Source organism: Globicephala melas, chromosome 9 (assembly GCF_963455315.2).
Source record: "Globicephala melas chromosome 9, mGloMel1.2, whole genome shotgun sequence".
NCBI classification, from domain to species: Eukaryota; Metazoa; Chordata; class Mammalia; order Artiodactyla; family Delphinidae; genus Globicephala; species Globicephala melas.
Window position 1 is genome coordinate 45026596 of NC_083322.1, and position 27358 is coordinate 45053953.

Below are 27358 nucleotides of genomic sequence, written 5' to 3' on the forward strand. Positions count from 1 at the left end.
GCCACGGCTCACAGCCCCAGCCGCTCCGCGGCACGTGGGATCTTCCCGGACCAGGGCACGAACCCGTCTCCCCTGCGTTGGCAGGCGGGCTCTCAACCACTGCGCCACCAGGGAAGCCCAAGGGAACTCCTGATTTGTAGCCAAGACAGACTGAAGTGTGGGTAACCTGGGGCCCCACGACTTGCAATTGGCATCTGAAATGGGGGAGCAGTCTCCTGAAGCTGACCCTTAACCTGCTGGGTCTGTGCTAACTCCAGGTCATTAGTGTCAGGTTTGAATTAAATTGTAGGGACATCCAGTGGGTATCCGTAGAAAACCGGAGAACTGCTTGGTATGGAAAACCCACACATTTGGTGTCAGAAATGCTGTGAAACAGTTTTGCTTTATGGGACAATGTCCCCGACCCCAACGGGAGCTTTCAGCCATCCACACACCTCTCTGGCCTGCATCACTGGGGTCATAGGAGACGCAGGCCACCATCTCAGGGCTTTCCAGGATGCCCTGTGCACATCTCTCCCGTAGGTATCACCTCCTGGCCTGACCCACAGAGGAAGAGAGGTGGGGTCTGTCTCCTCTCCTGTTCTGGATGGGGTCTGCTCTGGCCTCAGGAGCCTTGGAGCTGAATCCTCCCAGGAACATTTTCCAGGGAGATGAGGATGGGATTTGGGCTCCTGAGAGTGCCTTGGGTTTTTCTAACTAAGGACAGAAACTCATTTTCCTTCCACGCCCACAACACACATCCAGTTTCTCTTTCCCCATCTGTTCCAGACTCCAGTCCCAACGAAGCTTAGTTCTGTTGAGGCTAGAAGATTTCAAGATGCCATTTCTCCCCCACTCCCCCTTCTCCTTTTACCTTTTCTGTGTCTTCTCTTTCCCCTTCCCTTCCCTCTTTTTCACTCATTTATTCAAGAAATATTAAGTGCCTATTACAAGTCAGACACTGGAGAGCAAAACTGGGGTGAATAAACCCCCCTGGTCTGTGCCCGCACAGGGCTTATAGCCTGTGGTCCTGGGAATGAGTTTGGATTTAATACCAAATGCTGAGAAGACCTTGGATGGTGTATTACTTTCCTGTTGCTGCTATAACAAAGCAAACTTGGTGGCTTAAAATGACACAATTTCTTATCTTACAGTTCTGGAGGTCAGAAGTCTCACTGGGCCAAAGTCAAGTTGTCAGCATTCCTTCTGGAGGCTCTAGAGGAGAATCTGTTTCCTTGTCTTTTCCAGATTCAGGAGGCCACCCACATCCCTTGACCTGCGGCCACTCTCTCCATCTTCCAAGCCAGTAGCATAGCATCCTCAAAGCTCTCTCCTCTGACCCTCCTGCTGCCTCCTGTCACCTATAAGGCCGCTTGTGACTACACTGGATCCACCTGGATAATCCAGGCGACTTGCTCCATCTTAACTTAATTACACCTGCCAAGTCCCTTTTGTCATGTAAGGCAACACACTCACAGGCTTTGGGGATTCGGACGTAGGCATTTTTTTTTTTTTTTTTTTTTGTGGTACGTGGGCCTCTCACTGTTGTGGCCTCTCCCGTTGCGGAGCACAGCCTCCGGATGCGCAGGCTCAGTGGCCATGGCTCACGGGCCCAGCCGCTCCGCAGCATGTGGGAGCTTCCCAGACCAGGGCACGAATCCGTGTTCCCTGCATCGGCAGGCAGACTCTCAACCACTGCGCCACCAGGGAAGCCCATGGACGTGGGCATCTTTGGTGGGGGCATTATTCTGCCTCCCACAGATGGGTCTGAAGACGCAGAGTCACATGATCTGATTCAGCTGTGTGGGAAGGTAATATATTTCAAGAGCAGGAAAGCAAACATGGAGACGTGTCTGTCAGGATATGGCAGCAGTCCAGAGGAGGGTGGTGGGGCTCGCTTAGGAGCCATGGCAGCCAAGGTAGAAAGCAGTTCTGCGTAGGAGAGTCTGGAGGCAGGACTGACAGGACTTGGTGACACACTGGCTGGACCCAGCCAGTGAGTGTGCCAGGGAGCGTTGGTGCTCATCCATCTCACGTGACTAAGTGCTCACCCATGGGAAGAAGGGGGAAGTGATGAACAGGTCTCAAAAACATCCCTCGCAGACTCCATACCCTTTCTCTCTCTCTCTCCCCTCTCTGCAGCATCCCTGGAGGCCGCATATCGAGGGTGGCAGTGTTGCGAGATGCAAGGAGCCTGGATCTCTGAAGGACCGGGCAGAGTCGAACTCCACCTCCCACCTCTGCTGACCACGCTGGCTGGTGACGTGTGCAAGCAGGAAATGTTATGGTGCTAAGTCTCTGAGATGTTAAGGTTCATCTGTTACCTCAGCACGGTCTAGGCTACCGTGACTGATGCACTAAACGGGAGAGAGGGGCCAAGGATGGCACCTGGGTTTGAGTGTCCAGATGGCTGGCTAGCTGAGCCACTCGCCACAGTGGGGAGGGCTGGATGAGAAGCAAATGGTGGGGGGAATCGGCAAGCTGGAACTCAAGAGTGTCATCTGGGGTATGTTTAGTTTGAGATGATGTGAAGAGCCAAGTGAAGCCAGATTTCAGATAGGCAGTTAGACAAGTTTCTGGCGTTCAGCGGGGAAGCTGGAACTGGAGGAAGAGAACGGGAAGTGGGCGGCACAGGGATGCTCTGTAGGGCCGTGGACCCGGGTGACATGTCCAGTGAGAGGGCGTAGATTTGAGAAGAAAAAAAGAGAAGAGACTAGGGCCTGGCCCCAAACGAAGAGATGCCACCACTCAGAAGAGGAGCCGGAAAAGAAGACTCAGGAGGGGTGGCCGGAAATACAAGGAAAACCAGAAGACGTTGGTGACACAGCAGCAGGAAAGCCTGCTTCAAGGAGGAGGTGGTCAAGTGCATCAGACACGGCTGCGGGGTCGAGAAAGTTCCTGTCCTCTTCTACCCTGTGCAGAGGAAATCAGAACCGGTCCTCTTCCCTGGGAGAACTCTCCACTCTGACACCCCAAGCCTTCCGATCTACCTGCCTTGGGCCCCAATTCCACACGAAGCCTGCCTGTGCCCTCCTGGCTCAGTCTGTCCCGCCGAAAGCCTCTATGGGACTTGATGGGAGGAATTCAGGCACCGGGGGATTCCCGCTCGGGGGGAGAATGCTGGGCACACTCTCCGGGGCTGCTCCCACTAAGATGCTGACACACAAAGCAGCCAAGGAGAGGCGGTGCCTTGTGACAGCAGGAGGGGAAAAGACCACTTGGGCAGGTTGAATGGAGAGAGAACGCAAGAGCCATTAGCCCCGACAGGAACAAAATAAGGAGCTAATCTCGGGTTGTCATGGTGATGATTCTGTCCAGTTCCACACAGTGTTCAAAACTCGTGAGACCAGGGGCGCCAAGGGGACTCAAACAAAGGCGCAGTCCTCTCTTTGAGAAGCTGCCTGAGGATGCCTGTGTATCGTTAGAACAAGCCCCTCATTTCGGCATGCGATTCACGGGTAAAAAATGATTCAATTTACTGAAATTTACTTTACAGCCAATGTTACTGATCCATAAAATGAAGAGCAGCTGTGAATTCCGTGCTGGGGGAGTGGAGGAAGGACTGAAGATGCAGCCCTCCCCTCTGGAAGTCAGCGGTTCTCAAAGTGCAGACCCCAGAGCGGAGCGCCACTGGGAGCGTGCCAGAGACCCAGACACTCAGGCCCCGGCAAATCCACTGAGTCAGAAACTGGGGCTGGGCCCCGTAATCTGGGTTTTCACAAGACTTCCAGGAGGTTCTGATACAGGCTTAAGTCTGAGAACTACGGACCAAAGAGAAACAGGTTTGGACAGAAACAGAACCCTTTGTCAGATCTGGGGAGCGAGTTCCACAGAGGGCGGGTCCCTACAGGCCCCGCCCCCTCCCCACGCTGGGGGTCTGTTCGTTCTCAGAACAGCTGGGAGGCACAGACAAGAAGCTGGTCTTGCCCCGAGGATGGGGAGCCTGGGCCCAGCCTTGCAGTGGTTCCCCCGCCCTCCTCCAGGCCTCTCTTCCGGTGAGGGGGTGGAGCCGGGGGCTAGGGTACATACTCTGCACCCTGGACAGGCCTCAGAGGCTGGGTCAGAATAGCAATGAGCAGGCTTTCCTGTCTCTCCTCCAAGCCACTTCCCTCCTGCCCCTGCCAAGGCCACGTCAGGCCTCCCTCTTCCATCTTCTCCAGAGTATGGGGCGTGGGACCCCCAAGGAGGACCACACCTGACCAGCCCACTTAGATGCAGGGAAGGCCTCCAGACTGATGCAAGCCCGCAGTCCCACAAAGAGGACGTGCTGGCAGGACTCACCCTGGACAGGCAGGTTGGCCGGGCTGAGCCGAGAGAACAGAAGTGGCCAGCCCAGCAGGCAGTGCCTGTGCCCTGTGTGGGTCTGGGGACACTCCAGAGAGGAGGTGCAGGTTCCCACGCACAGGAGTCCTTTCTGCTTCTCTCTAGGCACAAGTGCACCGCAGCACAAGAGGGCCCTCCCTGGCTGGGACAGCAGACCTGGGTCCTGTCCCAGAGCTGGCTCTGGCCCTCGGTGTGACTTGGCCAGCGACGCCCAACTCTGGCCTCAGCCTCTCCGTGCGTCCCACGATACAGCCGGACTTGGTGCTGTCTCAAGGTCTGTTTAGCATTCAGGAGTTTGGAACGAGGGACGAAACCACTAAATATATCACCTCAACAACGGTCCCAATAAACATCTTTAAAACCCGCCAGGGACGCTGTGGGCAAAACCACCCAGTCAGAAAGCCTGCTTTCACTCTCCGCTATCTTACCTATATTTTCTACCCCCTTCAGCTGCCTGCTGAGTGCCGGTGCCCCTCCCTAGCATATCTCTGTCCCTCGGCTTCCATTCTGAAGGCCCCCGTATGCAATACGGTCCCACATTCCCTTTGCGGTGAAGGTCCCAGGATCAGTGAGGGATATGGGTTTGAGGGGTTGCAGGTGTCATCCTGGGAACCCCTCACCATCCCCCCAACCACACATACATGCCACAGACACACCTCCCCTCTAACAGATCAGTGTCTTCATTCCAACGCACTCACTTTATGGGATTTAAAAGATCATGGGGACACGCAAGTAATATATAAATATCTACAAGCATTGCTGTGAATACACACTCACAGTCACTGGAACAAGCTGACAGACTTTCTTTTTCAAGTGTGTTTCCGGGACATCGGCTGACCTCTGGCCAGCGTTCTGTGCATGGTGTATGTGCTTGGGACAGAAGGGGCAGGGGAGGTGCAGAGAAGGGGTACAGCAGGAGGGCTGGCCTCTCTCATTTCACCCCAAGCACATACATTCACACCATAATGCTGATTCTCGCTTATAGTCAGATTGGACTCTTGGCTCCCAGCCAGGTTTGCCTGGACGCTGGGGGCTGCTCTCTGGCTCCAGTTGACATAAGCACCCTGGTAGAGGCTATTCTCTGGCCAACCCAGTGGCTCTCAACCTTGGATACACTTTAGAATCGTTGAGAGGCTTTTAACACGTACTCTCAACAAGTGCCCCCGTCCGAACGCCAATCACGCTGGTGTGGGGAGGGCCTGGCCGCCAGCATCTTTCAATTCTCCCAGAAGCTCGGCAGGCCCCACCCCTGGCTTTGCCCTCACTCCGCCGGGGCCGGACACCTAAGATCCCAGCTCGTCATGTGAGTTGAATGAGTGCACGAGAGCATGAGGGGATAAGTGAGCGAATGAATGAGCCGGTGGATGGGTCCGTGAAATTCTTCCACAGGCTTGGGGTCCTTTGACCAGGTTCAGGTTTGGGGGTGACCTGACTTACAGGGCCCCCAAGGCAGGGCTACAAGAGGGAGGTCCAGGCAGGGTCCTGGGCAAAGCTGGAGGCACGGCAGCTCAGGGGATGCCACCACTGCCGTCCCCTCCGACCTCCAACTCCAGGGGCGGCAGACGTGCAACACACAGATACCTGCTCCCGGGCCCTCAGCCACACGTCCCTCTAGCCCATCCCCACCGACTCCAATTCAGGGTTCCAGACCTAGGCGGGGGCTCACTCCCTTCCCCCACCCGCCTCTTGCTGCTGTGGTTCCCGCAGCCCAGAACATCCATCCCTCAGCTCTCACCTGCCATTAAGTGCCTACTCCTCCCTAGGGCCTAACTCAGGGGTTCTTAGCCTAGTTTCTCGTCAGAATCGCCTGGGGAGCCTCTAAAAATCACAGTGACTCCAGTGGAGTGAGGCTCTGGCCTAACTGGTTTGGATTGTGTCCTGGGTACATTTTCCTCAAAGCTCCCTGGTGACTCTGACGTACAGCCAGGTCTGAGGACCAAGGACCTGATGTAAAGGCCACCTTCTCCATGAATCCTTCCCCACAGAGAATTCCTTTCATCGTCCTCTCCTGAGCATGCCTGGGGGTGGGAGCCCCTCCCGGCAGCACTGGTCTGCCCCTCTTGGGCTGGCATCCATCCTTCCATCTGCCTCACTCACGCTCACATCTCTGCCTGGATGCCCCTGGGGGGAAGGTGGCGGGGGGGAGGTCTTGTCCTCTCCCTGCCCGGGGCTCCACAGGTGCCTTTCACCTACATGCCTGCTGGCCCAGTCCCAGCCCCACATCCCACCTCGACCCACCCCTACGGAACGCTTCCTACTACTCGATCCCAAGTATACCTGAGACCTGCGAAGCAGGAACAATGGCCCCGGGTTGGGAGGGACGGCACCTGGGTTCCAGGCCCACCTGAGCCTGCCACTCCCCCTTCCTATGGTTCTAAAGTCACTGCCCTCCAGGCTCCACATTCCCATCCCCTAGACAAGAGGCCTGGACAGGATATTCTTTGAGTCTCCCGCAACCGTGCACCCACCTAGGCCCCCTGCCTCAGGTTCCCTGGCTGGTGAGGCCTCAGATCCACTCTTGGCCTCAGTGAGAGCTGAGCAACAGCTCACCTGGAGGGAAAGGACAGCATGGCTGGGAGTCGCTCCATTACCAGTTAATGCCTGCTGAGCTGACTGGCTGGGGAGCCCAGCCCAGCGGGACGATCACGTTTAACTGGGCTGCCGACTAATCCCGCATTTAAACAGATGGTGCTCAGAAGAGCTCCCTGTAAATGGGGAGGAGCGGGGGGAAAGTGGGTCCCTCCAGGGTGGGTGGAGAGCCCCACCCTCCAGTGACTGGCGAGGCCTCCAGCGATGCCCCCCTACCCCCAAACCCCCAACTTCCCACACAGACCCTCTCCCTGGCCCTGCTGGAGTCAGGAAGCCGAGGGTGCCCTTGCTCTACGGGCCTCAGCGTCCCATCTGCACAGCAGGGGAGTTAGGAGGAAAGGGGTTACACAGGACCACTGGTTCTCAGCCGGGGCCACACCACTCCCTTGGGACATCTAGAAAAGTGAGGCTTTTGGGACTGTCACTGAGATCAGGGGCAGTTAGGGGTATCTAATGGGACAGCTAAGGCCACTGCATGTCCTGCGGTGCGTGGTACCATCCAGCACAAGGAAGCAGCATCCGGCCCCCCACGTTGGTAGCAGCCCCAGGAGAATGGGAGCACCAGACACGCACAGGACTGGGGCTCCTGCTCCCTTGTTCTCTCCCTTCTGATGGAGTGAGCCGAGGAGATGGAAATGACCCCACACCTCATGCTCTGGGGAGACCAGGTGCTCTCTAGCTCGGCCACCAGCAACAGCTGTGTCCCTTCCACCACCAGGCCCAGGCGGCCTGCTAACGAGCTCTCCGACAGCCGCTGCTCAGCCCAGACACCAGCTCTAACCCAGCTCCCATGGGAGTGAAGGTGGCCACGTCCAGTCACCCGGAATAGCCCCTTCCAGAGGGAGGCATCCAGGGCAGGCCATCCCCAAGGAGGGCAACCCCAGTGTCACTGCCTAGAGCAGATCCAGGGCTCCATCACCCCAAGGGGCTTTCTGAAGGATCCAGGGACCTGTACCCTCCACTACTTTCTATAAGTTGGCCAGAGGCTGGGACATCACTTCTAAGGCTGGCCTGGATGTGCCAGGGATGGTGGCCCTCCCCGCCACCCTCCTCACCTGGGGAGGAGTCATTCAAGCCCATCAGCTCGTTGGCCCTCTGGATCTTCTCCAGGCACATGGCTTGTCCCTTCTTGAAGATGCAGTCAGAGTGCATGGCGGTAGCCTGCAGGAGGCACAGGGGATACATGGTGAGAAGGAACAGGGAGGTTCACCGACAAGCCCTGCTACCTAAGCCTCCGGGGCAGTGGGAGAAGGGGAGTGACAGAAGCAGGAAGACGACAGTGACAGAGAGATTTCAGAGCCAGCGGGGACCCTGCCTCCACTTCGTCACAGGCGCCATGAGGACTCTTCCCCTTCACCAACTCAGTGTGGGACCTGGGCAGATCCCACCCGCTTCCTGGGTCTCAGTTTCCATGTCTTATAATAACATTAGCAAGTACACACAGAGCACCGTACTAACTGAGTGCATTACTCTGTCATATGCACGCATATATATATCAAGAGTACTACAAAGCAGGCGCTATTTTTACCATTTCCCATTCCACAGATGGGAAACTTAAGCACAGAGACGTTACGAAACTTGCTCAGGGTCACACAGTGTAGTAGACTGTACAGCCAGGATTCAAACCCACGCAGTCCAGCTCCAGAGACCACGAGGCTACAAGTGCACTTTAAGGGAGCAAGCAGGAGGTGAGAAAGAGGAGGGGCTGAGAGAGCTCATCCTCTCTCTCCTCTGGGGGCCTGGGAGCTGCAGGTGAAGGACAGTGGCAGCATTCCGTGGGGCTTAGTAGCCACTCTCATCTACTCCTGCCCCATGTGACAAAGGAGGGAACTGAGGCTCAGAGAAGTTTAGAAACTCCTGCCCAAGGTCACACGGCTGGTTAGTGGCAGATACTGGATTTAAGTGTAGGACCAAGTAACTTCAAAGCCCACGGATGCTATCACGACAGCTGCATCCTAGTGTTGTCACTTCAACTCAAAAGCCAGGGCAGGGATGGTCCCATAAGGGGATGCTGGCGAGTGTGGAGGCAGGCACAAGGCACCCCAAGCTGCCAGAGCAGTGCTCAGGGATCCAGTCTAGCTCAGACCGTTCACAGATGTGCACGGAAAGGGATGAGCTGGGCTGTGGCTCACACGGTAAGGCAGGGCAGAGGCAGGACTGGCATCCAGGGCTCTGAAGACAGCTGCATCCATGCTGGTCAGAATTCCCAGGTTGAGGGGCAGGGGCCAATGTCTGGGAACCCTGCACCCCATCTCTCTCACTCAGAGACATGAGCAGAGAGCAGCCTTCTGAGCCCTAACCTGCCAGAGATCAGTGAGCTGGGGACCAGGATCACAAGTGCCTTCTGCAGCCTTGACGAGGGCCCCTGCATACGGTTGAGCAGGTTGTGTACTGTACAACTCTAAAGGTTGCCGCATATGTTACTATCATAATAGATTTGTAAATTATGTAACAATTTCTGGTCAAATCGGTACAGGGTCTTGAGGAAGGGGCACCCTTTTTAGTTCACCCAAAAGTGCCAGATGGTCCAGGGGGGTACTGGCAGTGATACCAGCCATGTGAATTGAGCTCGGCTGATAGCACACAAAAGACACAGGTTAACTGGGGTGGGAGCTCAGGTGAGCCTGGGGTTCTAGCTGGTCATGGAGGGGAGGGTCCTGGGCCCTTACCATAGGCAGCAGAAGGAGGGCAGCCAGGGAGGCCTGTATGACACTGGCCATGATGCTTCTCAGCCCAGAAGGAGGCTCAGGCCAGTGCTGCCCGCCTCTCACTCACAGCAGCTGCTGTTCAGCCCCAGGTATCTACAGGCTAGAAAGAAAGGAAAGGTATGAATCCTGCGGGTCCAGCGGCATAAGAGGGGCGGCGACAGCCCCCACCCCTACCTGCAGCAAAGCCTCCAAGGGTAACCCCCCTCCATGCCTTTGTGCTGTTCTTTATTCTTCTATCCCACAAGCACCGGCCGAGGGCCTACTCACTACCAGGCACTGGTGGTACAGCAGGGAACACGCTGGCTCGGGCGCCTACAAGAATGGTCTGAATGGCTTTCTCCTCTGCAGCAGGTGACTGTGTCCCCAGATCTCCCTCCACAGGAAGAGAGTTTTAGCTGGCACACGCGTGCCCACCTGGAGAGGACATTTCCAGGTGCCTCTTGCTCTCAGGTGCGGGCATATGATGAATTTCCCACCTATGGAAGGTGGGTGACAGTGACACGTACCACCTATGCGCCACCTGTCCCTAAGGCATCACGTGCTCACCCCTGCTGCTCTTTCCCCCTCCCCGATGCCAGACCCAGGCTGGACAGAGCCGCCAGGACAACACCAAGAGGCGGGGAGCGACACACCGAGAGGAGCCGGGATGACTGAGTGCACCCGCGGCGCTGAGCCACCCAGCCAGCCTGACGGCCCACCTAGCTACAGGCTGCTACGTGCCCTCCTCTCTAACTCACTCACTCATACAGGGCCGCTTTGTTCCAGCAGCCAAGCCCAGTCCCCAACAAACATAGCCTCCTTTCACCCTGCCGCAGCCCACTTGGCCTCCAGGATAAAGCCTTTACCAGTGCAACAGACAAAAAGAGTGACTACTGAGAAGGATGTGCCTGGACCTCGAGGACCTTCCCCCCAGAGCTCCTGTGGCTCTGAGGCCCGAGTTGCTACTAAGGACCAGAAAGGGCACGGGCAGTCGAGTGAGGAGCCTGAGGGAGCCCCAGCACATGCCCAGAGGAAGAGTCCGGTCAGCTTCTAAAACTGATCATTAACACATATTCCCTGCAAGCCAGCAATTCTGCATCTGGGTGTCTATCCTAGAGAGAGATTTGTGCTTATACAGAAAGAAGCATATGAAAGGATATTCACTGCAACATCATTTAAAATAGCATCAACAGCAAAAAATGCGGCCGCCAACCATCCTTCGAGCAGGCACTGTTAACAGGCCCCTGCATAGCCATACAATGAAATACTATACAGTAATTAAAATGTTTTGTTACTATTATTATTAAAGAGATTGAGTAGGCCCATGTCAGGGCCACCATTAACCCACAGGTGGCTGGTTTAAGAGGCCCATGGGGCTGCTTCCCAACCACGAGTCCTTACACACCCCCCATCAATGGGCAGAGCAGCCAGTACCCTGGGGCCCTTTGTGCCCCCAGTGGCTGCCTCCCACGCCTCCCTCCCTCTCTCCTTGCCTCAACAAGCTCCCCTTGGCCTCTCCAAGCTCAATCTGGTGACAAACGAGCACCCGAAAAGGAGACAGAAAACCAGCCGCAGGAAGGTTCAAGGAAAAGGGGGTCCGTTTCATCTACCCACTGTTCTGCCTTTTTGGCGCCCACTTGGAAATACTGAGGGAAGCTTTGGTATCCCCAGGAGATGCTCTGAGAAGCCCAGGGTAGCCGTGGGGATGCTGGCCCAGCCTCTCCCCCAGGGGTCAGGAAGGCCTGGGCAGGCTGGGGAAGCACTGGCCTCAGCACCCCTGGGCACCCCAAGCACAGGCTTCAGCCTCTGTACCCACTCCCAGGACTTTCCATACACCTGGTGGCCACAGGCTGCCTCTGGCATGATGTGACACCAGTGGTCCGCATAGGGGTCGGTCATCTCCACATCCCTGGGGAGGCCAAGGCCCTGTCTGCAGGGAGCTGGTGTTCCCTACCAACCCGGCTGGAAGAGAGGAAGGCCGGGCCCACAGCTTCTCAGCAGATGCTAAAGACTGAGGGCCTAGAGGAGCTACTAAGGCAGAAGGCCTCCGAGACCCGGATTGACTCTCCCGCACAGAGGACAAGGTCAAGCCAAGGCCTGCTGGGGTCTGGAGTCAAGGAGGCTTCCACCCAGGACAGTCCTGGGTACCCCCAGCACCTCCCTCGACACAGCCTGTGGCCTGGGCCTGGGTTCTGGCCTCAGCACTTGGCCACAGTCAAGACCTTTGCTTCTGCGGGTCTCAGCCTTCTTAGCCGAGAGGAAGGTGACTCACCACCTCAGCTCCCTCCTTGGCCTGCCTCACAGCCAGCCGGGCCCAGACAAAGCCAGAGGAGGGAAATGGATGCATGGCCTGTGTCTCTAAGTGGACACACGGTGCTCCTTCCTGGAGGCCGTCGCCCTTGTACTCCCAGCAACATGCCACCAGAAACACATCTCTTGGGAGAGACCTCTGCCCTGGGACATAAAGCAAGCTTCCTGGAGGAAGAGGCCTGGGAAGAGTGCTCAGGGCCCCCTGAGACGGCAACAGCACTACCCCCTTCCTTCAGGACTGGGTCCCCACAAATGAGACTCACGGTCTCCTCCCCCGAGCCCTGACCTGGGACGCAAGATGAGCTCTGACCTCTTAACACAGTCCTCAACATGGGCTGCTCAGCACAACCACTGAGGAGTGTTTAAAAATACCCCTGCCCATGGGGCTTCCCCGGTGGCGCAGTGGTTGAGAGTCCGCCTGCCGATGCAGGGGACGCGGGTTCGTGCCCCGGTCCGGGAAGATCCCACGTGCTGCGGAGCGGCTGGGCCCATGAGCCATGGCCGCTGAGCCTGTGCGTCCGGAGCCTGTACTCCACAACAGGAGAGGCCACAACAGTGAGAGGCCCGTGTAAAGCAAAAAAAAAAAAATACCCCTGCCCAACTAAGTCAGAATGCCTGGGTATCAGTGTTGTTTAAGTTCTTCAGGTGATTCTCATGTATAGATAGGATTATAAAGCCTCCATTTTAACCTTAACTTATTAGAACCAAGAGAGCTGGCCTGGGAGAGCTAGTGGCTTGCCCAGCCGGGGATGCGCTGGAGGGCAAGCGGGTGGCAGCGGGCAAGCAGAGAAGGAGTTTGTGTTCTGAGGACTGGCGGTCTCTCTCTTTCTCTCTCTCTCTCTGACACACACACACACAGACACACACACACACGGAAACAGGTTTCAAAGAAGAGCATAAAGACACGTCAACTCCACAGAGACAGACATTTATCCCCAGGGCACGCACCTGAAGGCATCAATACAAACACCCATGTGTGGAATACACAAAGGTGGAGATTCCTTCAGGGACTGAGAGACAGCTCCACACGCCTTCACAGAAATGCAGAGGCACACTCAGAGCACAGCACAGAGGTGTGTGCAGAGGCATCACACAGCGATGTAGACCTTCACATATGTTTATCAGACTATTGATGCATATAATCACACACACACTCATTCTGCAAAGGCATTCAGATGTTCAGCGGCAGTCAGATGTATCTGGATTCAGATGTGGCCGCAGGTACACACACACACACACACACACACACACACACACACACACACACACACACACACACACACACACACACACACACACACACACACACACACACACGATGCCCAGACTTGCGGGCTGCTTATCCCTGCAGTGGATTAAAAACAAGCTGAAGCGATCAGAGGTCCCCGCCTAACCATCCCCCCGCTCCCTGCTTTGTCACCAGGCTGCTCAGACAACGCGGCGAACCAGGAGAGCGGCGTGCTCCCAGCCCAGCGCCGCAGGGTGTTGGGGCTGGGGTACTCTCAACACGAGGCCTCCTCTGGCACTAGACCCGGGTTCCTGATTCCCACTTTTGCCCCCTCTTGTTCACCTTCCCCAACTACAGTCCACCCTCTGCCCAACAGGACACAGATACTCGCTAGCCAAGAGATGGAAAGAGGGAAGCTGGGAGCTCCCAGGCCTTAACCTTCCCACTCCCGACCTCAGCTGGAAACCTCAGAGACGACCTCCTGCAGCCTCTCCAGGATGGTGACCTCAGCCCCCACCTCTTCTCCCCTGACCCCCGCCCCGAGGCCACTGGGCACAGCCCCTGAGGAACAATGCTCAGAGTTTACAGTCTGAGGCCACCTGTCCCAAACCTCATACTCCTCTGGACCACATGCCTGGCTCCTCTGTCCCAGGAAAGCACTTTGAGATGTGTCCCCTGGGTCAGCCATTCCCAGCCCTGTCCCCTGCACCCTGTTCCAGCTGCCTCTCTCCTCTGGACTCCCCCAAGCTGCCAGTGACCCTCCTAAGGGCCAGGCCTGGCCACTGCAGCCTGGGGTTGGACCCTCCCCTCCCTGAGGATGGATGCTGGGCTCTTTCAGCCCAGCCACACATGTGGCTCTGGATGACCTGGTCACTGATACTCCCAGGTGCTCTCTCTTGGGTCCAGGCTCTGCTGGGATAAACTGGCTTTTGCAACTAATCTGAGGACAATTAAACTACCTCCTGGCATGTAGTGTGGTGGACTCAGGAACCATTTTGCTAGGGTTTTAAGCTTAAAGACCTCAGGGAAGCCACTTAACTTTTCTGTGGCTCAATTCAATTATATGTGAAAATGGAATAACAGTAATGCCTACTTCATAGATGTTACTGGGAGGCATCAACCAATTGATATAAGTAAACTATGGAGAGCGGAGTATAGCCTGGCTCCCAATAAGGGCTACACGTGTGTTAACTATTATTATTATCTTACCACTTTGTGTTCAGGTTTTTTCACCTTCCTGCTGCCACCTCCACCACCATAAGCCCTCTGTCATATTCAAAATAGGAACATCAGGCCTGCTGCACTTTTATTTGCTGATGGCTAACATTTATTAACCACTCGGTACATGCCAGGCACTCTTCCAAACAATCAGTATGCATTAACTCATTTCACCTGCCCCAAACCCATGCAGTCGTTCCTAGCATTATCCTCATTCTATAGCTGAGGCGACTGAGGCACAGAAAGGCTAAGCAACTTCCCCAAGGACACACAGCAAGCATGTGGTAGAGCTGGGAAGTGAACCGAAGCAGCTTGGCTCCAAAGCTTGTGCACTCCATCCCTATGCTCCTGCCACTCTCTGTTATTGGTAAAAGGAAGACCAGCTCAGAGTCCATTGGTACCCTAGTAGTACCCTCTCACCTCCCTGGGGACTGGCCAGGCCCTCTGCTACCCTCTGCCCACACTTCTATATCTGAAGCACCCTCCTTAAGAAGAGTGAATTACAGACACAGCATTTCAGACCTGAAATGGACTTTAAGGTCACCTCCCCTACAGTACGGAGTTTCCTGTGGGGAAACTGAGGCCAGAGGCGGGGGAGACACTTCCCAAGGTCACACAGGAGAGAGTCCCGGAGCCCTGCCTGGCGAGAACGCACGTGCCCCCCTTACAGACTTGGGAGGGCCTGCCCTCCTCAGGCCCCAGAAGCCCAGCGACTGGCCTGGGGCGGGAACAGAAAGAGCAGCTGTTTTCCTCCGGCGAGCCACTGCGCCAGGCACACAGGAAGACGGCGTCATCAGTCAGCACACCGGAGCCAGCGGTGACTCACCGGGCTCTGACTTTCCGCGAGCAGTGGGAGGGGACTCGGAGACCCTGCAGCCACCCCCCACACTGCCCCACACCCTGCAGGACCCTTTCTGCAGCCCCCCAGCTGAGAGTGGTCCAGCTCCTGGGCTGGGGTGCTCAGCCCTCTCCAGCAGCCAGTCCAGGGCCCTCGGGGAAGCTGATGTCTCTCCACCGCACCCTTCCAGGCCAGCCGTGAGCAGCACAGGCTCCTTTGTCTCCTGGGAGCCCCCCACAGTGGGAGGGCAGCATCTCACTCCTCCTCTCCATGGGGCCACACAGCCCTGGGTCCCTCTTCTGCCCTCATGGAGCTGAGGCATCTCCTACTGGACTCCTCTGGCCGCTCCGCATCCCTCTCCCTCGTGGGGCAGTGCCAAGCCTGGGCACCACACCAAAGATGACCCAGGGAAGGCGGACCCTACACCTCCCTCGCTCTACACGTGCTCCCTTTATTAACGAAACCTGAGCAGCACTCGCCTCCCACTTCCTCCTTGCCCTCCTAGTACAGAGGACCAGAGAGGGAAGCCTGAAAGATGAAGCACTGCCTCTCCAACTCACCCCTCAAAGGGACAGAACTTAACTTCTTTCTGGGAGACAAGAACCTCTTTCCTCCCCAATAAGGTCAGAGCTGATAAAGGTCAGCGTCCAATGCCGGAGTGAGGGGTGTTCTGGCAATCAATGGATTAATCATTAACGCTGACGTTCCTCTTTGATGTTCCAACGTTCCCCTTTCAAAGCCTGGTCCCCGGAGTCCTGGGCACAGCAGGTGACAGAAGCCAGGTCCCTGGAAGGCCTACGATGATTCCACCCAGGCCCTGCATTTTACACAGAGGGAACCCGGGCTCAGGGTAGGGAAAGGCTGGGCACACATGCACACGGGTAGTAATATCCCATTTCACAGGTGAGGGTTTGAGGCCCGAAGAGACCCAGAGCCTTTCCCAAGGTCACGTTGCAAAGCCCTTCCACACTGGCTAGTTCAGGCACATCTCCTGTCCTGGAGGGGTCCTGGGAGTCCTCTGCCTGGGACAGCCCCCCAGGGCCTGAAAGAGGATGAGGGGAGAAGAATGGGAAGGAGGAAACAGAAGATACCAGAAAGGGGAAAGGAGGGACGGGAAGTGATGGAAGGCAGTGGGAGGTGCGTGGGGAGAGGGCGGGAGGGAGGGCACAGGAAGCAGGCTCTGGTTTGTGGAGAGTTTGCTTAGCACCTCCCAGGCGGGGGGTGAGGCTGGGGCAGGTGGGATGGCGAGCACTGCCACCTGCGCTGACCCCTGCTAGCCAGCAGTCCCTCCAGAGTAGCTGTGAGGCCCTGGAAGGGCGGGCCAGCTCTGACTGGCACAGGTAGAACACGCGGTGGGGACCCTCAACCCTGAGGAGTGCCGGGTGGACGGGTTTAGGAAGGTGAATGCGGGTTGTCGAGGGACCCAGCAAGATACCAGGAGTTGGGGGTGGACGAGAGGGTGGAAGACTGGTGCTAGTCTGCGGATGCCAGGGCCACTGCAGCCTAGCTCCACGGGAGAGGGCTGGGGGCACTGAGGAGTGTTACAGGGCAGTGACGTGCTAAGCTGCCCGTTTAGGGAGTATTCCTCAGAAGGCTGGTGAGCTGAGCGGAAGGAGCAAAGCGCAGGCAGAAAACCTATCCTGGATTCAGGGTAGAGGTGATGGGGGCCTGGGCAGGGAAGGGCAGCTGGAATGGAAAGTGGGGGACAGAATCCAGAGGCTTGGGCAAGTGGGAAAAGAAAGTCTCCCTGGCCCACCCCTCTGGGGAAATGGCAGGAAAGAAATGTCAGAAGGGGACAGACAGGAGAGATAGGAAGAAACCAAAGGCAGGACCCGATTCACCACACGACCTTAAATCAGACACTGGGACATCGGAAGTGCCCGCAAAGGAACTGTATGTTTAGTCTTTTGTCTCAGCCGCCCTTCTCTGATGCCCATTTTTCACGGGGGAAAGGTGACAGCTAAGGCAATGCCTGGAGCTGGGAAGAGAATGTCCAGATATTCCACAAGGCCAATCTAACCTCCTGCCACCACCTCCAGGAAGCCCACCCCGGCTGCACCCACCTCCACTGGCCTCACCCTCCTCTGAGAACTACCAGCCCTAGATGAGGAGCCCCTTACCCTTGCCTCGGCTATTTCAGGCCTCATCCTTCTCTTTGTGAGTTTGAAGCCTGTCTGGGAACAAGGGGCATGTCCAGGTTTCCCTGAAGTTTTCCTACTGGTGGAGATGGGCATGCCCCTGGCCAAAGAGGGTGAATGGGAATGGGGGCTCAGGACCTGTTTGGTGAGCTCAGCGACGCGATGTCCTTTCATTTTCAGGCATGGATGTTGTCTCCGGGTGTCCTTAGTACAGGAGATTTATCACATGAACACAGCAGAGGCCTGTCTAAGGTAGGATGCTGAGGCCAGGCATTACATAGATGGGCACCCTGAGCTCCAGGCAGGGTGAAGGGAAGGCCCCCCCTAGGGCGGCTTGGGCCCCCAGGACTAAGCCCCTCCCTTCTTCCACCTCTTAAACCACTTCTCTTTGCTAACCTACAGCCCAGGGGTTCACAAACCCTTCCAGCAGGTCAGATCCGGCCTGTCACCTATTTTTGTACAGCCAGTGAGCCAAAAATGTTTTTTAATCTTCAAATGGTCAGGAAAAAATTAAAAGGCTCATACTTCATGACACAGGAAAATTGTACGAAATTCAAATTTGTGTCCGTAAATAAAGATGATCAGAACATAGCCCTGCTCGTTTGCATAAGTATCATCTATGGCTGCTTCTACGTTATGACAGCAGGATGGAGCAGTTGCAACCTAGTGTACGGCCAGCAAAGCCTAAAATATTTACTATCTGGCCCGTTACAGAAAAAGCCTACCCACCCTCGTTCCACCCTCACGCAACAACACACACGCTTTCTCCACTCAGTGCAACGTGCATCTGGACGCTCATTAAGGAAGAATTTGTGATCTTCACTGGGCAGACGTCTGAGTCCCCAGGTGTGTCGAGATCTGTGTGAGAGGGTGTGTCCCCGTGTCCGTATGTATGTCGTGCTCTGCTGTTGTATGTTTGCCCCAGTTCTCTGGCAGGTGTCATGGGAAACCTGCATGCCGCCCCGGCAGTATGTCACTCCCTCTCTGTGTGTCACTGTGGAGGCGGCTGTCACCATGTGCCTCTGACGGCATCCAGGGCTCAGTACAAACACGCCACAGCTGAAGAGTTTGCAGCCTGAATGTTGCCAGGCAGCTGGACCACTAGGCCCAGACCAGTCAGACCCTGGACTTGTAGATTCCTCCATTCAGAGGTGGCCAAGGCTTCCAGGGCCCCTGCCCCACCTGTCTGGGGCATGGGACCTCTGCTCACATACCTCCCCAGACAGGAAACCCACAGTCACCCCAAGTGTCGGCTCCACACTGGGTAGCTCTCAGGGAAGCAAGGCCTTCCTGGCACTGAGCTGAGCTCGTGCTCTGTGCTTGGCACACCTTGGTTCTGCCCTCTGGCAGACAGCACAAGGTGTCCTCTGCTTAACAGTGCCAGCCCTGGGTCAATGAAATCTTCACCCCTAAGAGGCCAGAGACCTGGGACACTGAACCTGAGGCCACATCCCCAGGAAGAAAGCCACCTTGTGGCCTTAGCTCTTGTCTTTCCTAGGCTCTTAGGTGCAGATACTGATCTCTAAACACCCATTTTGTGTTGTTTTGTTTATTCAACACAAATTGAGGAAGTGTCCCAAAGTAGGAGCACGGCAAAGAGGGGCGGCCGCGCGAGAAAGGGTGTGTTCCAAGCGTTTCTCCAACCGACGCCCTGCCGGCCTTAACCTTACACAAAACAGGACCTTAATGAAACTTTAGCCTGATTAGTTCTTAGAATGTAGGAAAGAGTCCTTCAAGAGGCTTCCCAGAGATAACCCCTCTCACCGCACGTAGCGGCAAACAGAATCATACGGTCTTGTCCCAGACACAGAATCATGGATGAACTACCCACCACAGGGGAGGGAAGGCACCGGGTTCGCCTCCCTGGTCACCCCACACACACTTGTTGATGAACTGTTTGGAAGATCTGGACAGGGCCTGCCCCAGTGTGTTGTATCTCTAATTCATATACTCGAATTTTGACTGGTGTCCAGACTGAAACCTCTACTTGCCCTCCCCAAAGTCAGTGGAGAAGAGGAGCCCCAGATTCATCTGAGGACTGGGGGTTCTGCCAACCCGACCTGCACCCAGCACCAACTCAGACTGGCCCCCTGAGAAAATCTGAGCGTTGCTGCCCCCCAACCAAGGCCCATACACAGTTGTGTATCCCCTTCAGAAGCCCACAGCCGCTCAGAGCCTCCAGCCTGACCTTCACAATGCTTGTCTGCCTCTGCCCAAGAGGGTCCCAAGGCAGGCTGCCCTCCACAGACTGTGTAGCCCCCTCCCATCCCCCAGCCGCCCCCAATGCAGCGCTGCTCACTAGAAGAGCCAAATGCTGTATATTTTCTTTTGGTGTGTGTGGGAAGGCGGGGGGAGCGGATAAGGGAGACATGCACCTGCACTAAAAGCATAGAAATCATCTGGAGAATTTAGCAGGGGTCCTCCATCCTTCCCCCAGCAGCTTTCAAAGGGGGTCTGAGCACGGGCCAGGGGTGAGCTTCCACTCCCAGCTCCACGTGAAATACAATCAGCTCCTGGCTGGGCTCTCCCCTGAGCGTCTAGCTCCATCCATTGGCACCCTGGCCCCTTCGGACCACCCGCCACCCAACCTGCAAAGGTCCTGCCTGCCCAGGATGTGGGCCCCAGCCTCCCGCAGCTGCAGCACGAGCCTGTGCCTTTAAGGCAGTGGGCAGGGGTCTCATCTCAGGCGAGCCCACTTCAGCCAGGGGAGGCCACCGCGTTTCTCCCACAGGCCCCCGTGGGGCGTTTCCTCGCGGGATCGCAGAAGCCCAGGCATCCGGACCCCGCCTCTCTGCGCCGCGGGAAACCGAGAGACGACGCTCTTCTGAACAATCCCGAAGGTGTCACTACAGGGGGACATTCTCCGCCGGCCCATACTCCACTCTGTACACAGCACGCCGCTTGCCCACCCCTCAAATCCCGTGAGGACTGCGGTACCCAGCCCCCTGGGGACCCTCCAGCTTCGCCTGGCCGCGTCCGTCTGCCCTGGGAGTAGAGAGACAGGTCCCTGTGGGTCCCTCCGGCCGCAGTGCCTTCCCTGCCCCTGGTCCTCCCTTCTGGCACGGAGAGGGGCGCGAGGTAGCTAGCCCACCCCACCCCCTGCGAGCTGCAAGGATCGGTCGCCCCCGAGCATGATCCCAGATATTGGGAGGGCGGGGGAGGGGGGCGAGAGGGAGGGTATCAGACAGTCGCGCAGGATGGGTGCAGCGGCGGGAGACGGCTTCATTTAGGTTTCGGGAGGTTGGCCCCGCTCTGGCCCTGGCCCGCTCTCCGTCGGTGAAGGACGCTGCTTGCGGAGACAGCCGAGCTGGAGGAGGGGCTCCGCGGTCCCCAAGGGGCGAAGGTTCTGGAGTCGGGGGAGGGCGGACAGGGCTTAGAGGGGCAGGGGCGGCGGGGCGGCCCTTACCTGCTCACAGCGGGGCCTCGCCGCGGGGCCGCGGGCTGCGGGTCGGCCCGGGGCAGACTCCGCGCCCCGAGCCGCCCGAGGACGGGGAGCGTGTGCGCTCAGCAGCGCACGCCGAGCCCGGGTCTCCGCGTCCGTGTGTCCGCCGGCTGCCGGTATCCGTGGGTCCCTGCGCGGCGGAGTGAGCTTGTGCGCACGCGGGGACCGCGCTCGCCTGGCGCCGCCGCTGCCGCCGTCAGTAGCCGCCTGGGGCCCGAGCGCGGCGCCCCCCGCCTGCCCTCGCCCGCCCTGCGCCGCGCGCCAGCCCAGCTGGGTCCGGGCTGCGGAGAGGCGCCGCCTCCACCGCGAAGCCAGGCCGGGGGCAGGAGGGAGGCGAGCGACCACCGCCTTCCCCCAGAGCACTTCGCAGGCTGGGGGTGGGGTACAGGCCAATGGGCGCCCGGGGGAGGGGTTAGGCCGGGGATGGGGTGGAGCGGGACCCCGCCCGCCGCACATGGGAGCAAGAGCTTCGGCTGGGAGACCTGGGGGCGAGGATGCGGAGGCAACAATTCCCCTCTGTAGTTCGGCTTCCGGGGCTCAGCGTCGGGCCTTACCCGGGGCTCACCGCCCTCCTTTCAACCCTCCCGAGATACCCAGAGCGAGAAACCCTCTGCCTTCTCCCTGCCACGTCCTCTTGATTTCCTGTCTGAGCCAGCTCCTCCTCCTCCAGGAAGCCTTCCTTACAGGGCAAGTCCCAGACTCCCCTTGGGATTTTCTTTGCCCACGCAGCCCTGGCCTGGGAAAGTCAGCTAGCTCTGGCATTCCTGCCTGGATGTCTTCAAATGTGATCCCCTAGAAAACGCCTCTATGGCCAGAAAAGGGAGGTGGGGGCCTTACCGGGGCGGCCTACAGCAACTTAAGATGACAGTGCTCTGGAGTCAGACTGCCTGGCTTCAGTCCCTGCTGTGCCAGGGCTAGCTCTGTGAGCTGGGGCAGGGGACTGGGCATCTCTGAACCTCAACTTCTTCCCTGTACGTGGGAATCATAGTACCTACCCCCCACCTCTTAACAACATCATTAAACAAGAATGGTACACACATCCCAAAGTAGGTTTTCACTGATTTTATTTCCTCACTAATTAATTAATTACTATGGCTACTGTTATTGTAGTACCACTCAGCCTCCTCCTAGTACAGATGGATAAGTTGAGGCTTATTGCGGGGAACTAAACAGGTCAAGACAATGTAGCCAGTTGGTCGTGGAGCCAAAGCCCGACAGAGAACAGTTACCCACTCCCACCAACCAGCTCATTGCTTCCACCTGCCCCTGCTCACGGTTTCTGGTCACTACCCCAGGTGTCAGCAACCCAAGTCTCCCTCCATAGCCCCATCCACAGTTCTGCAACCAGGCTCTGTCTTTCCTCATTCAAGTCATCGTTCAGCCTCCCTGTGGGCCTGAGTTTTGGGTGTGGCCACCTTGTTGAGGAAGCTTCAAGGAGGAGGAGGGAAGAGAAAGAGACTTAAGCCTTTCCTTGGGAATTCTAGTCCAACTGGGGAGGAGAGGACTGGAGCGTGAAGCAGGACTCCATAACGAAAACTTGAAGGAAGTATCTGGAATGATGCGAGGAGTTCCCTGGGCCCGCTCAGTGAGTTGATGATTTTTCTTTACTGCGCAGTGAACCCTGCCCCCCTCTGTATACCACACTGTTGGTCTTCACGGATCACATTTCTTTCAGTCCAGAAAAGCTTCCTGGAGGAGGAGAATGTTAGTTCTTCTCTGTATCAGTATAGGGTGAGACCCTTCTGGAAAGAAGAGGGCCTGGTGCCTTGCTAGAGTCAGACAGACAAGATGGACAGGACTTCCCTCTGGACCTGGGTACACCCCTTTCTAGATTGTTGCCATTACCCCTGGGAGCCTACTTTCATCTGTCTCCAGCCCGGGTATCTGAAGATCAAATAAGATGCTGTGTGTGAAAGTGCTCTGTAAACTGTGAAACATCGTGAGGGGGAAGGAGGGGCTGCGGCAATCTCTGAGTCAGGAGGGGAGCATGGAGCATGGGACGCTGGAGGCATGAAGTGTGAGGAAGGGTGGAAACCAGAGTCACCTGCAGCAGGCCAGCCGTCCCTGGGAATGTCAGCAGTCGGGCCGCCGGATGAGGACCCTTGGCTCTGAGTCAGCCTTCATTTCCGGGTTTATTCCCTTTTCCATACTCCAGGTCCCTCTCTGGGCTCTGGATCCCCTGCCCTCTGTTCTGTGTCCCGGATGTATGTCTTGGTGTGGGCAGTGAGCAGGTTGGGCACCTCTTGCTCTCTGCCTGGGCAGCCAGTGGACAGGAATGAACCCGCAGTCCTCTGCTCACACCCCTTCCCTTCACCTGTTCTCCCTTTGCTGCAAGGCCCCTAGCCAGAGGGTAGGCTCCTAGCTGACCATAGCTAGGGGTCAGTCAGGGCTCCAGGTCCCACTGTGCAGTCCATTCCCTGCATGGGGCAGGTAGGGGTGGAAATCCAGCTCCTGCTCTGCTCACTTCCCACCAAGCCAGGCATGCAGAGTCCACCAAAAGGGGTGCTTTTTCTAGCTGGTCCTGGACAGGGCACCTCTCTAATTTTCTCCAAGGTGCTGCAGTCCTTGTAGATGGCTTCTAATCCCAGCCGTACCTAGTAGCATCAGCCTGGATGAGGCACAGAAATGAACATCATCAGAGCTGGGCTCCAGGAAGGCTGGCTATTCCCCTTCTCTACGCATGAAGTGCCCAAGCCCGAAGGGGCCACAGGACTGGCCCAAGGACGCACTTTTCAGACTGGGGACTAAAGCTTGTGTCCACATGCCCAATTTAGTGTAGTTCTACCTAGTGGGCTACCCCTGTCATACTGAAGCAGGCTGGGCTTCCATGCCCCAGACCGTTCTCTGCCCATCCAGGCATATGGCTTTGGTCTCTCCAAACAATCTTGGTTCTCCCTGAGCTATGCCAGGTCTGGTCCCCCAGACTGGGCCTCCCCAAGGACAGGACCACAGTTTCCTTCTTCTTCCAAGATAGCCAGCCCCTCCTCACCCTGCCTGCCTGGCTTGAGGGAGACGGGGGGCCGAGGGACCACCCCTGGGAATGGTCTCCTTCCAGAGGACCCCTTGAGTTGCCTTCTTTCCCTTAGGGTGGGAGGCTGGGGCATCTCCTCAACAGCTTTTCCCTACCCGGAGGTGCTCACTGCCTCGGCTCGCTTCCACAAGCCAGCCAGCCAAGCAGGCAGCCGCCGAAAAAGATAGATTTTAATTCAGTTTTCTGAGATGTGGCTGAGGGAGATGGATGCCAGGCTGCCCTACCCAGCATTCATCTCTCCTGAGCAGCGCTTCCCCCCGCGACTCCCGGCCCCCACCCCTCTCCAGCCACACCAGCCCAGCTGCACAGGCAGGGAGAACAGCACATTCGAGGACACCAAGGGGTTTTTATTGTGAATCGCTGACATTTGCTGAATGTTCACCTTGTCTTGAGCCAGTGCTTCTCAACCCTCCTGTGCTACAGAATCCCTGGGGAGCTTTCAGAATGTACCCATGGGGGCTTCCCTGGTGGCGCAGTGGTTAAGAATCCGCCTGCCAATTCAGGAGACACGGGCTTGAGCCCTGGTCCGGGAAGATCCCACGTGCCGCAGAGCAACTAAGCCCGTGCGCCCTAGAGCCCGTTCTCTGCAACAAGAGAAGCCACCGAAGTGAGAAGCCTGCACACCACAGCGAAGAGTAGCCCCCGCTCGCCGCAACTAGAGAAAGCCAGCACGCAGCAATGAAGACCCAACACAGCCAAATATAAATAAATAAATTTATTAAAAAAAAAAAATGTACCCATGCCTGGGCCTCACCACCAAGATCAGTGGACAGTTGGTCTGTGGTGAGGCCTGGCCAAAAGTATTTTTTTAAAAGCTCCCCGGTGGATTGCAGTGTGTAGCCAAGGCTCAGGACCACTGCCGTAGGCCCTCTGCTAAACGCTTTACCTGTGCACGTCCCAAGGGGCCGTGCTCATATGTCCAGAAGCCATGAGAGGCGTACCGAGGTGCTGTCCCTCAGAGCCCTTGGTAACCGTAAGCATCCTCTTCTACTTCCTCTGGGAGCTGTACACACGTTTTTGTTTTCTATGTGCTCCAGGACATGGAAAGGATGCAAAATTGCTGCCTTACGGGCATTTGCCCATTGAATTCATATTTGGGGAACGTCCTGGGCATTCATTGAATAGCAGTCTATGGAGTATGGGTTTCTTTCTATGGAGGAACAAAATGCTGACCCTGGGTCACTTCTCCCCCAAGCTAGTGGGAGCCAGAGTTCTAGATTGTGCAGCTCTGGGGAAAGTTTGATTCTGAAGGCCCTCTGGTCACCTCCTGCATCTGTGCTGGAGTCAGACAGCCAGGCAGGCTCTGAGAAGGCCCAGGTGCATCAGGGAGTGCCCACTGGAAGGCCCAGAAACACAACAGGGTGAGCAGCAGGGAGGCTATGGAAGGCTCAGCCCCATGAAGGGGCGTAGGCCAGGCCCATTGCCTCATAAAGGTCCCCTCTCCCGCAGATACGCAGGCTGCAGGGACATTCCAGGTAGCAGGGCCTGGGCTCCCCTGGGCGAGAACCATTCCCGAAGTAGGCCCCCTGCCCTCTCCCCCAGGAGGCAGCATCCTCATCAGATAAACCAATACCCTCCAGAGCCTTTTCAGCCACCCCAAGGACCCTTGGAATTTTCTAAGAAACCAAGGCAATGAACATCAGCCCATTTAGATCCATGGTTTTCAAACTGTATTCCAGAAGCTCTACAATACTTGAAGCTGCCTCACCAGAAACCTGGAGTAAAGAAGGAAGGGAGACCTGTCTTCCTGTCTTCAGAGCTTCCTGGGACCTCCACAGAGCTGAGGAGTCCCAAGTCCTCTGTGTTCCGCCCCCCACAGGGCACAGCAGTAGATACGGATGAGCAAGGGGAGGATTGTCAGAGCAGGGGGAAAGGACCAGGGAGACAGGGATCTGGAATCCTAAATTCTAAGTGCAGACTTGACTAGCTAAGCACCCCATTTCACAGATGAAGCAAATGAGGCTCAGAGAACAGGAATGGTTGGCTCAAAGTTATAAGGCTAACTAGTAGCAGAGATGGGGCTGCATACCAGGTCTTTGAGAACTCAAGTCCTGAGTTCTCTCCCCTGAACCATAACTCTTAAAAGGGAAGATACACTTCCCGAGAGCTGGAACGTGTGGGTGTAATGGGAGTAGGTACCAAAAGAGGTAAAAGTGAGAGATACATATGGAGAGCCAAACGCCCTGTCTTCTTCCCCCATGTACATAAATCCTCAAATGCAGCCTCTGGCCCGGAGAAGCATACACCCAAATACACATACTGCTGCACGCGACTATACTCTGCACACACGCACATGTGCATTTCCATCCGTTATGTATGCCCAAATGTACATTCACACAGGGTCCAAGCGTGTTCACGCACATACACAAGGGCACCTTCCAGAGATCTGCGGTGTGAAAGTGCATCGTCTCTACCAAGAGAGGTGTTTTCTCTCTTACAGAATTGAACCAGGCAGTGGGCCACTCTGCAGCGGCAGAGCTACATCACTGTCAGGCAGTTCTCCTCAGAGAGAGACATTTCCCATCCGCCTTCCGTAGTCCCCTCTCCAGGGGACTCAGCTGTTTACCCGTGGGAGCTGAATACCCTGCAGGGAACTCTGGTTGAAGGAGAATGTGCTACTTCCATTCCATTTCCAATTCTCCTCTATCCACAGGACTTTCTTTTCTTCCCCCACCTTCACCCTCTCCAACATCTTCAGCACACTCTGGAGTTGGTGTGTAGAATTCTGCTGCTGCAGGAAAGTCCCCCTCCTGGGCGTCCTACAAATGGGCCACATTGTGCGTGTCCGAGAGCCGTATTGCTCACGACTTGCCCTCTGATTGCCAGGTGCTAGCTCACTGCCTTCAGTCTGGCTCCAGCTCCCGTTGGGGTGGACACCCACACCCCCTCTGCCTGCGCTCCCCTCCCCCCTTGCAGGTCCCACAGTCAAGGCCAGGTCCCACTTGCTCTTGTTACAGTTTCCTCAGAACCTGACTTGGCTGCCTTGAAAATAACAGTGCGCCCGGCCCAGCACAAGTCCTTGCTTTTACAGAGGACCTCGGCAAGCAAGCACAGAGGTGCGGAAATTACAGATAATTTACGTGGGAGGAGGCGGCAAGCGTGAGGCATGGATACAGTTGTTCCCAGAAAAGCAGCTCGGGATAATCGGGGGCCTGTGACAGGCTGAGCCCTGACTCAGTGTCGTGATGCTGACAATTATATTAAAAGTAGGGCAAACAGAACACTCTTTGACGACCAACTTTGGGAGCAGCTTGGCAGCTGAGGAAACAATCCTTTGCCACGGCTGATGGGAGCATTGTCTGCGAGGAATTCACTGGGGCACTGAGGCTCTAGGCCCTGAGCGGGGACTGGGAAGACAGCTGGAGCCAGCAGGTGGCACTGACCCAAGGCCTTGCATGCACTCAGGGGCAGGGTTTGTAGATCAGGCTTCTATTGCTGGGGGACAAGTTCCCACAAACTTAGCAGTTTAAAACAACGCACACTATTTACAATAGCCCGGAGATGGAAACAACCGAAGTGTCCATCATCGGATGAATGGATAAAGAAGATGTGACACGTATATACAATGGAATATT

General features: G+C 56.5%; 1 protein-coding gene across 3 annotated transcripts in view; it reads right to left on the bottom strand.

Annotated features, from left to right (window-relative positions):
- ADCYAP1R1 (ADCYAP receptor type I) overlaps window positions 1–21092 on the bottom strand; it is a 54992-nt gene extending 33900 nt beyond the window's left edge. For 2 of the 3 annotated variants that reach the window (XM_030857468.2, XM_030857467.2), the window contains exons 1-3: window positions 20717–21088; window positions 9561–9699; window positions 7947–8052 (exon numbers count right to left, since the gene is read on the bottom strand). In XM_030857468.2, the coding sequence (XP_030713328.1) occupies window positions 7947–8052; window positions 9561–9611 (157 nt within the window). In that variant the 5' untranslated portion in view covers window positions 9612–9699; window positions 20717–21088. Of the gene's footprint in view, window positions 1–7946; window positions 8053–9560; window positions 9700–20716 lie in introns of all 3 variants that reach the window. The other variant, XM_060305451.1, reaches the window with a different exon arrangement.
- Between the last annotated feature and the right edge of the window lie 6266 nt (window positions 21093–27358).